This window comes from Mus caroli, chromosome 7 (assembly GCF_900094665.2).
Source record: "Mus caroli chromosome 7, CAROLI_EIJ_v1.1, whole genome shotgun sequence".
NCBI classification, from domain to species: domain Eukaryota; kingdom Metazoa; phylum Chordata; class Mammalia; order Rodentia; family Muridae; genus Mus; species Mus caroli.
The window spans coordinates 33,799,616-33,809,928 of record NC_034576.1 but is presented as its reverse complement, the minus strand read 5'-3'; the positions used below and the strand labels follow the sequence as shown (position 1 = coordinate 33,809,928).

The window sequence follows — 10,313 nt, the reverse complement described above, 5'->3', positions numbered from 1 at the left end:
TCTCTCTCCTTTCTTTTTTTTTGTTTATTATCAGAGACAGGGTTTCTCCTTGTGACCATAGTTACCCTGGAACTCACTGTGTAAGACCAGGCTGGCCTCGAACTCACAGATCTGCCTGCTCTGCCTCCCAAGTACTGGGATTAAAAGCGTGTGCCACCACTGCCCAGCAGCTTCTACGTCTTTCTGTGACATCTCTCTTTGCCATCCATGTGAAGATCCGGGAAGAGAGTCTCAACAGATGCACCCCAGCCTTCTCTTTATGTTCTTTATGTTAATATTCTTTATGTTTGGGGGGCAGCCATTGGAGTTGGAGTTGTTACCTCTACAGTGCACACGCCCACCCTCGTCCACATTGTGTCCTGGGAGTTATGACGTCTGTGTAGAGGGAAGGGGCCCCACTGGGGACGGGATGAGTCACCAAGAGGGACTGCTGCCTGCTTCCCTGACACTCTGTGTTTGCTGACAGGACTTCAACCTGCTGTATGAGGAGGCGAGGTACTACCAGCTGCAGCCCATGGTGCGTGAGCTGGAGCGCTGGCAGCAAGACCAAGAGCAACGACGTCGCAGCCGGGCCTGCGACTGCCTGGTGGTGCGGGTCACCCCTGACTTGGGTGAACGGATCGCGCTCAGTGGTGAGAAGGCCCTCATTGAGGAGGTCTTCCCGGAGACTGGAGACGTCATGTGCAACTCTGTCAATGCTGGCTGGAACCAGGACCCCACGCACGTCATCCGTTTCCCTCTCAACGGCTACTGTAGACTCAACTCAGTGCAGGTGAGGGCCCTGGGCTGCCACCCCAAGGGATCCCGGGATGGCTGTGGGGGGGAGAGAGAGAGAGCAAGAGAGACAGTCCCAGAATGGAATGGAGGAAACCCACACAGAAAAGGCAACAATGTGTCAATGCATAATTTATGCCTTGCTCATAATTAAATGATCGTGCCTGGGGGCTGGACTTAAAAAAATTGATCTGTACTTTTCTTTTTCCCCTAAAAGGATGTTCTATATAAAAAAAAAAAATGGCCCAGAGTATTTTCAACAGAACATGCTTCATTTAGCATGCAGAGGCTGACTTTGGATTCAAATTAAACCCAGGCACCAGGAAAGGCAGGGAGCCTTCCTATGAGGCTGGCCCCAGGGCCACTGGCTGGCTACAGCCGCCCAGAGCTCTTCTTTCTTTCTGAGACTTCTCTGTCTTTCTGGGTCTTAAGTGTAACCCGGGCCAGGTGCAAATTTGAGCTCCTCCTGCCTCAGCCTCCCAAGTCCTGGGGTTCCAGGTTGCAACCCCCACATCCTCCTGTTCAGAGAATCTCTGAACCGGCTCTGCCAGGGAGGAGGAGAAGCAGAACTTGGAAACCAAAATGACGTGATAACCCTGTTTCTGAAAGCGTTTTCCGGACTTAGAATTTGGGGGTGAGGACGGAAAAGACCCTTTAGGGAAAGCCCCCTCCCCACTTCCTGAAGGCTACCGGTAAGAGTTGACTAGTTACGGGACACCAATATAAGACCAGCCCCACCTTCCCAGAGACATTAATTCAGGGGGCCATGTAGGCCCACAGAGATGCGTACTCCGAGAGGGCTCCCCCTCTTTCCCTCCACCTAGAAGTCCTTTGAGCTGATGAGCCCTCAGGCTTCAAACCATCTGGGACTCAGATCCAGGAAGCAGGTGGTTACCCTGAGGCTAGGGGGCAGGGGCTGTCCATTATGGAGCAGGAGATAGAGAGAGGGGACGCCTGGGGCTATGTGTGTGTGAAGATGGGGTGGGACACACCCTAGATAACCCCTTTGCCTTATGTACTTCTCTGTTGTGCACCCCCCACCCCCACCCCCAGGGTTGTGGGGAGTAGCCTGGGTGGAATATCAGAGTCCCATGCTGGGTGGATAAGTTGAGGGGCCCCTGGGCCTTACTGCGCCTGTCCCTCCTAGGGTAGAATCCAGCTGGTGGTACAGCTAGGGACTTTGTCACTGGGACTCATCAGAAGGTAGCTTGCTCTGTCTGGCGCCCAACTGCCCACCAGGCCAGGCAAACTCTGGCGGCTGGGCAACTGCTGACCTCTTATTCTTCCCCCGCAGGTCCTAGAAAGGCTGTTTCAGAGAGGGTTCAGCGTGGCCGCCTCCTGCGGGGGTGGTGTGGACTCTTCCCAGTTCAGCGAATATGTTCTTTGCCGGGAAGAGCGGCGACCACAGCCCACCCCAACTGCTGTCCGGATAAAGCAGGAGCCCCTGGACTAGGCGCTGCCTCGGTGCCCACCTAAGACCCCTCAGTCCTGGGGCAACCCCAGGGACATGGAAATAACGCTGAGGAGTTCTGCCTGTTTGTGCTTCACAGTGGGCACAAGACTGAGGGCGGGATCGGAGGGTCTGTGCTCACCCCTGGGAATGCCAGGTGCAGAGGCGTGTCCACGGAAGGACTGTTGATGTGACCAGGGGATGCTGCTGCTCCTGCTGCAACTGTGCTGCCAGCCTCCGGGCCCTCCTGCTCCTCGGCCTGGTACAGCGTCCTCTGCTGGGCCAGTCACTCCAGAGCAGCTGTTTCTCCTCCACACTTGGCAGACATATTTTTCTACAGTATTTAAAACAGTACTAACTGTCTCGCTGCACAGGTCGGCAAGGCTAACGAGGACCATCGCTGCTTTTACCTGGTGCTCAGTTCTCAGTCTAACTGTTCAGCAAGCCTTGCAAAGGATGGGCTGCCGGCATTCGGGGCCCAGGTGCCTGCTGAGCTGGGTCTGTGGGGACAGATGTGAGGTGGCGGTGCTACAGGAGGTGGAACAGAGTCCTCTAGGGGCAGGGCAGCGGGGAAGAGGGCAATGGGGGCTTTGTGACTCTGTGACTTTTATCTGAGATACTCTGCTGCCACCTGTGTCCCAGACTGCACTTGGTGCACACCTGACCTGTTAATGCCCAGGGGCTTCCAATCCCGACTGACTGTGCTCACATCTGGGGGTTCTTGGAGAAGTCTCCGCCCACCCAGTCAGCATGTGGGCCACAGCTTATCTCAGGAATGGGCCCTTCTACCAAGGGACCCATCTGTCAGCATCACTCTCTGGGTCCCCAGCTCAGGGAACCACCCTCCACCCTAGCGCCAGTTTCCCCATTCATATGCACACCAAGTGTTAATGAAATGCCCTAAACTAGCCTGTCTGTAAGACCCAGACCCAAGCTTACCTAGTGCTCTTAACCCCAGATTTCCAACAAGGACTGGTCCTGAGAGGTCCTCACAGATCTGCTCTTCTCCCAGACGACAGGGCCAAAAGATGGATACCCTGGCCTTGCCACATCTCCCCTAGCTCCTCCCAAGTGGAGGAACCGCAAAGAACTGACAGATGGGGTGCCCTGGCCGGCACCCCCCTTGTGTATAACGCCTGTAGACTTGTATATGACTCCTTTAATATTGTAAAGATGCTGATGTACAATTGTTCTGTGTTTGTGTGAACACACCGCGTTCCCGGTTCATGCCATAAAGAACGCTATAAAGCAAAAGACTGAGGCTCCGTCCTGTGCAGAAGCTGCAGCCAGATTCCCACACTTGACTTCTGGCAGAGAGGGTTGGGGGGGGGGGCAGTTTCCTTCCTTGGTTCTTGTGGGTCAAATCGAGGAAGGAGCATCCATCAGTGGGAGGCACTGGGTCACAATCCTGCTCTTATTACTGCATTTGGGTGTTTTCATTACTTCTGCAGATCCCCTCTGGGCTACAGGGATTCAGAATTCTGATTCTTAGCCCCTAACCAAATGCAAAACTGAGAGGTTAAAGCAAGTTTCTTCTGGTTTCAGACCAGGCTCAAGTGTTTTTCACATGGAATTTCACATGGTATTTTAGCTGGAACTGAGGTGGTGCTCCTCCTCTTCCTCTTCTTCCTCCTCCTCCTCCTCTTCTTTCTCCTCTTCCTCCTCCTCTTCCTCTTCTTCTTCCTCCTCTTCCTCCTCCTCCTCTTCTTCTTCCTCTTCTTCTTTCTCCTCCTCCTCTTCTTCCTCTTCCTCCTCTTCTTCTTCCTCCTCCTCTTCCTCCTCCTTTTCTTCCTCCTCCTTGACATCTGTTTTTCTTGAGAACTCACTGTGAATCCAGGCTGGCCTAGAACTCACTGTGTACTCCTGATTGACCTGAGACTCCCAAGTCCTGGGATTTCCATCTGTTTGCTATATCTAACTTGCTCCCTTTAAACCCCGACACACGTACACAATGGTATGAGAAGCTCAGACCAGCCAAGAGACAGAGGCTGTGCAGCCAGCATGCAAACTGAATTGTGTGATGTCCCCTTCCAGGGAAGGAGTTAGGACATGTCATAGAGGCCCCTGGTTTTAATGAGCTTTTTATTTTTTTATTTTTTCTCAAAGTCCTGTATGTTTGAGTCCTCGTGGGCTCAAACATTCAGGACTTTGAGTTAAAAAAAAAAATTACATGCCTGCCAAGGGCCACCAGCCACAGAGCTTGGGAGTACAGGCCAGCACCCTACATGGCCACAGAGCTGCCATCCCACTGTAGAATCTAATTTGCTGGTCAAACTTGTTAGGCTTCTCTGCTTAGCAGCATGCCCACAGCTGGCACATCTGCATTTTGGCATCAAGCAGGTATCTGAGAGGAGGAAAAGGGTTGTGTTTGTTAGCAGGGAAACTTTGTGGAGACACCTAATGCTGTGTGTGTCTGGATCCCCCCCCCCCCGGCATAACAGCTAGCGTGAGTCCTGAGGGGTGGAGATTCTGTAGTTCTTTCAAGCCATCTTTTTGTACAAGAAGTTGCAGCAGGGTGTGGTGGATACTCCTGAAATCCCAGCAGTTAGGAGGGGAACGCAGGAAGATCAGGAGTTCAAGACCATCCTCAGCTACCTAGCCAAGAAGCATAATTTTACACAGGTTTGGAGCTCTACTTGGGAGACTTGGGATGGGAGGATCACAAGTTGAAGGTCAGCCTAGGCAACTTAGAGCCTGTCTTAAAAGGTAAAAGGGGGCTGGGTGTGCCCAAGGACCTAGGTTCAACTCTACTATCCCTCCTCACTGCCCAAACAAAATAATAAAAACAGACAAGCAAACACGATTTTTTACAGCAACCAAAGCGTCTGAATTTCCAGGGAAATGCTGTGTTCCCGCGGTGATCCTGTCAAAATACCCTTCTAAATGATCTATGTACTCTCCTTAAAGCATAGAGACTGAACATCTCACCAGAGTCTCCCCATGAAATACCAGCGCTACTCTCACAGCTCCCTTGTAAACCTCAGAACTAATTATTCTCTATAAGCAACTGGACGGAGAGCTGGGATCACACAGCCTCCCACCAGACCTCTGCCAGTCCAGAACCAGGGAAAGATACAGCAGGTGGCCCCACCACTGCCTGGTGCATGAACTCAAAGCCAGTTCACAACATTAGTAATACCTTTTGGAAAGTGAGTTTTTAAAAAAAGCTATGACTTGATTGTGTTCCTTAGAAACAATAAAAGATATTTTATAAATGATAACTCCTCTGTGTTGTGTTCAGCCCTCTGAGGCTGCAAGGCTTGGGTTCTACAGAACCTTGAATATGGAGTATTTGTTCAAATGCCAGGACTCTTGAGCCAAGGATCCAGGTGAAAGTTGGGCCTTCAGCGGCTGTGGAGTCTGCCGACACCCAGTGTGTGTCCTGCTGGCAGGTGTCCTGAGAGTGAACATTTCTGGTCCCTTTCCCAGACCCCAGCCTTAGACTCCAGGGCTATGAGAACTGATGAGTCTATTTTTATGCCTGTTGGTATGAATGCAAAGGTCTCCAAACAGTTTTTTAAAAGATTTATTTGTTTTATATATATGAGTACACCATTGCTCTCTTCAGACACACCAGAAGAGGTCATTGGATCCCATTACAGATGGTTAGGAGTTACCATGTGGTTGCTGGGAATTGAACTCAGGACCTCCGGAAGAACAGTCAGTGATCTTAACCACTGAGCCATCTCACCAGCCCTCCTACAAACATTTGAGTACTTGGTCCCAACTGGTCAAACTGTTGGAACTGTTACTTGTAGAAGGGACTTTAAGGACATGGTGCCTTGCCACGTGATCACCTCCCACTGCCCCCGCTGCCAGGCCTCTCTGGCCATGATGGACTGTGCCCACTGTGAGTCAAAATAATCCTCCCTAAGGTGCTTCTGCCAGGACACAGTGGTGGGTGAAGTAACTGTGTGTGTGTGTGTGTGTGTGTGTGAGAGAGAGAGAGAGAGAGAGAGAGAGAGAGAGAGAGAGAGAGAGAGAGTGTGAAAGAGAGTGTGTGTATGAGAGAGTGTGTATATGTATGATTGTGTGTGTGAGAGAGCGAGTGTGTGTGTATGAGAGAGAGAGAGTATGAGTGTGTGTGTGTGAGTGTGCTTGTGTATATGTATGAATATCAGTGTGTGTGTGAGAGAGAGAGAGTGTGTGTATATGTGTGAGTGTGTGTGTGTGAGAGAGTGTGTATATGTGTGTGTGTGTGAGAGAGAGGGTGCTTGTGTATGTGAATGTGTGAGTGTGTGTGTATGAGTGTGTATATGTGTGTGTATGTGAGAGAGAAGGTGCTTGTGTATATGTATGAATATCTGAGTGTGTGTGAGAGAGAGTGTTATGTGTGAGTGTGTGAGAGAGAGGGTACTTGTGTGTATGTGAATGTCTGTGTGAGTGTGTGCGTATGAGAGTGTGTGTGTATGTGAATGTTTGAGTGTGTGTGTATGAGAGTGTGTGTGTATGAGTGTATGTGTGTGTATGTGAGAGAGAAGGTGCTTGTGTATAAGTATGAATATCTGAGTATGTGTATGAGAATGTCTATGTGTGTGTGAATATGTATGAATATCTGAGTGTGTATGAGAGAATGTCTGTGTGTGTGTGAGAATGTCACATACACAGAGAGTATGTGAGTGTGTGTGTGAGTGTATGTGGGGGAGGAGAGTGTGTATGTGTTTGTGTGTGTTTGAGAGGATGCTTATATGTGTGTGTATATGGATGTCTGTGCATGAGTGTGTGTATGAGAGTGTATGTAAATGTGTGTGTGTGTGTGTAAATGTGTGTGTGTATGTGGGAGGGAGAGTGTGTAGAGTGCCTGTGTGTGTGAGTGTGTAGAGTGTGTGTGTGTCTGTCTGTCTGTCTGTGTGTGTCTGTGTGTGAGAGAGAACAAACATTTGAGAACCAGGGATACAGACCACCAAACCCCCAACCAAGTGAAGACTGACGTGGCCTTCAACAGAGGCCACAGACTTCCCCCGTGTGTTTCTTAGCGATTTTTGTCTGCCGAGATGGTTCTAACTCATCACACTGCCCATCCTGACTCTGGAGACAGGTAGCTACTTGCAGTGCCTCAGAAGGATACTCCAAGCCACACAAGATGCACATATCTCCTGTTAGGTCTCAAAGAGACCGAGAGTCTCACTCAGTACCTGTGGCCCCTTCCCAGCACTTCCTACCCGACCCCCTACCCCAGACCTATGAGGGTCTGAGCTTCCTCTTCCTCCCCCAAGCCTGGTTCCTATATAACGCAACCATTTGGACCACAGCAGGTTTTCTCAGCCTCTTGGGCTCTCTTGGTCTTCTTGCCCCTCTCTCCTCTCATTTAGTCTGCCGGGCAAGGTCAGCCTAGACTCTTTCTTCTCTCTCCTTTCTCCCTTATAATGAAAATCTTCTCCATACTTTACAGTAGGCATGCCCCTTTCTTTTATTTCACGTTTGCTTTCAGTAGCGGAGTGATGAGGTTGGACATACAGCCAAGCATCATCAGAGGACTATCAGGACTAGAGGAACCTAATTCAGGACTCTGGATAGAGCCAGAGGTCCCGATGGCCGGAGAGGGTAGTTACAGGGATGGGGCCTGACGATGGGGCTGACCCAGGTGTTGAACTCAGTGTGATGATCATAACCTCAGCTGATTTTGGAGCACACGGGCAAAGCTGTTTAGCTATGGTGCTCCAGCGGACACAGGATACCGATGCTCTTAAGTGTCCTTTCCTGTCCCTAGGATAAAATACTCATGACAAACACAACTTAAGGGAGAAACCTTTTCATTTGGCTCACAGTGCAAGGTTGCACTCCATAGCGGTGGAGAAGTCAAGGCACCTGGAACTGGAGGGAGATGCTTCTGTCAAATCCATAGTCACAAACAGATCCAACGAGTGCGTGCCTGGCCATCTCCAGCTCACTCCCTTTCATTCAGACCGGGGCCCTGCCCTAGAAACAGTGCTACCTACACAGAAGATGGGTCTCTCCACTTCAATTAAGCTAATTAAGAAAGTCCTTCATAGGCATGCCCGCAGGACAACCCAATCTAGAGTATTCCTCATTGAGGCTCTCTTCCCACGTGCTTCTAGACCGGGTCAAGTTGACAATTAAAAGGAAGAAATGAATGAATGATTTTATTTTGAGACAGAGTCTCACTCAGTAGCCCAGGTTAACCTCAAACTCTTTAGCATCTTAGTTTCCTTGGTGCTGGGATTAGAGAAGTGTGGGGCCACTTCCAGTGAGGAACAGATTCAATGTCCAGTTCATCAAAAGCAGCTCTGGCCTTTATGGACACAAGGTTTCTCTTTAGGCCAACCAAGGTTGGTTGTTAGTTTCTAAGGAAACCTTCAAAGAGAGAGCTTTAACGTTAAACGGGAAACCCAAGACAATCTCGCTGCTGTATTTCATAACTTTGCCTGCCTCTGAGGAGGAGCGTCAAGGGCACCTGCTCACAGAAAAGTATCAGCTGCTTTTAGATGAAAATGACTAAATCCACCAGCTGGCGCAGAGGCCTAGAGAAACGCTCCCACAAGGATCCCTGTTGCTGGAAGGACATCCTGACAAAAGAGCTATGGTGACTTGGGCGCTCTCTGGAGGGCGCGGGAGATGCCACGTGGAACAAGACAAAGATAAAGGTGTTGATATCACAAAGTTCCTTCCTGCCAGGAGTAAGCTCAACACTGCTGTTCTCTTGGAAGCACCAGCATTTCGATGGTGGCCCAAAAGGGACACAAACCCAAAGGGTTTCAGGTCAAAGAAAGATAGCTGACTGGGCATTTCATCTCATCGTTTTAAAATAATGTACTCATTTTTATTTTATGTGCTTTGGTGTTTTGCCTGCATGTAAGTCTGTGAGAAAGTGTCAGATCCCGTGGAACTGGAGTTACAAACAGTTGTGAGCTGCCATGTGGGTGCTGGGAATTGAACCCTGGTCTTTTGGAAGAACAGCCAGTGTTCTTCTTCTTTTTTTTTTTTTTAAGATTTATTTATTTATTATATGTAAGTACAGTGTAGCTGTCTTCAGATGCACCAGAAGAGGACATCAGATCTCATTACAGGTGGTTGTGAACTACCATGTGGTTGCTGGGACTTGAACTCAGGACCTTTGGAAGAGCAGTCAGTGCTCTTAACCGCCGAGCCATCTCTCCAGCCCCAGCCAGTGTTCTTAATCACTGAGCCATCTCTCTGCCCCTCATCTTATTTGTTTAGGGGGTTGGGCTTCCAGTTGGGTGGCTCAGTCATCACCCTCATGACCTTGTGAGCTTTCAGCAAAAGTGAGACCCCAGCTCCAGGGCAGCCTGCATGTCCCCTATTACAGTTTGGCTGTGCAGTGACTCCCACGGGCTCATGTGTTTGAACACTTGGTCCCCAGGGGGTAGTGATATCTGGTGAGGTTATGAAACTTTAAGGAGGTGGGGCCTAGCCAGAAGAAGGGAGTCCCTGGAGAGGGAGCTTGACGGAGCTTGACGTTTGGAGGGAAACACTTGTTTGCAGCTAAACTCTCTACTTCCTGATGCACCTAGATATGAGAAGAAGCCATACCACACATGCTCCTGCTGCTGTGCCTTGCTCGCCATGGTGGGAACCCTTCCTTCCTTTTCTGTCATGATGACACTCCCCCCACATACACCTCTGCCACCTCCATCCTAGACTAACCCTTAGATTTGTGAGCCCTGGATAGTGGCTCTTTTCTCATAAGTCACCAGTCTGATTCCCAGTGAGGTCCCCAAACCTCAGAGCCACTGTTTTGAAACAGGTCCTCAGTCGTGAGAAGGGCTACCCTGAGGGGATGGGTCCAGGCACTGCTGCCCATCAGTAGTTGTTTATCCACTGAGAACACAGGCCTCCCCCAGAGGGAGGATGTGCATGAATTTATGCTGTTTGAGGGTGAGCCATTCAACCATAACTTGAAAAAGTGGTGTTGGACATTAGTTATCAGAGAGGTCCCTGCTGTAACACAGACCTCTATAACCCTTGTTATGGTCTGGATATGAAGTTCACACAAAAGGCTCACGTGTTAAAGATGGATAGCGCTATGTTCTAGAGATGCAATCACCAGGGTACCGACTTCATCAACAGGTCAGTGTCTGGATGGTTTCCTGGATGGATAGGTGCAGCT

General features: G+C 49.9%; 1 protein-coding gene across 3 annotated transcripts in view; it reads left to right on the top strand.

Moving 5' to 3' along the window:
- Nucleotides 1–5,442, top strand: part of Kctd15 (potassium channel tetramerization domain containing 15) — an 18,468-nt gene extending 13,026 nt beyond the window's left edge. For all 3 annotated transcript variants that reach the window (XM_021168653.2, XM_029479179.1, XM_021168652.2), the window contains exons 6-7: nucleotides 467–772; nucleotides 2,069–5,442. In XM_021168653.2, the coding sequence (XP_021024312.1) occupies nucleotides 467–772; nucleotides 2,069–2,227 (465 nt within the window). In that variant the 3' untranslated portion in view covers nucleotides 2,228–5,442. The remainder of the gene's footprint in view (nucleotides 1–466; nucleotides 773–2,068) is intronic.
- The last annotated feature ends 4,871 nt before the right edge of the window (nucleotides 5,443–10,313 follow it).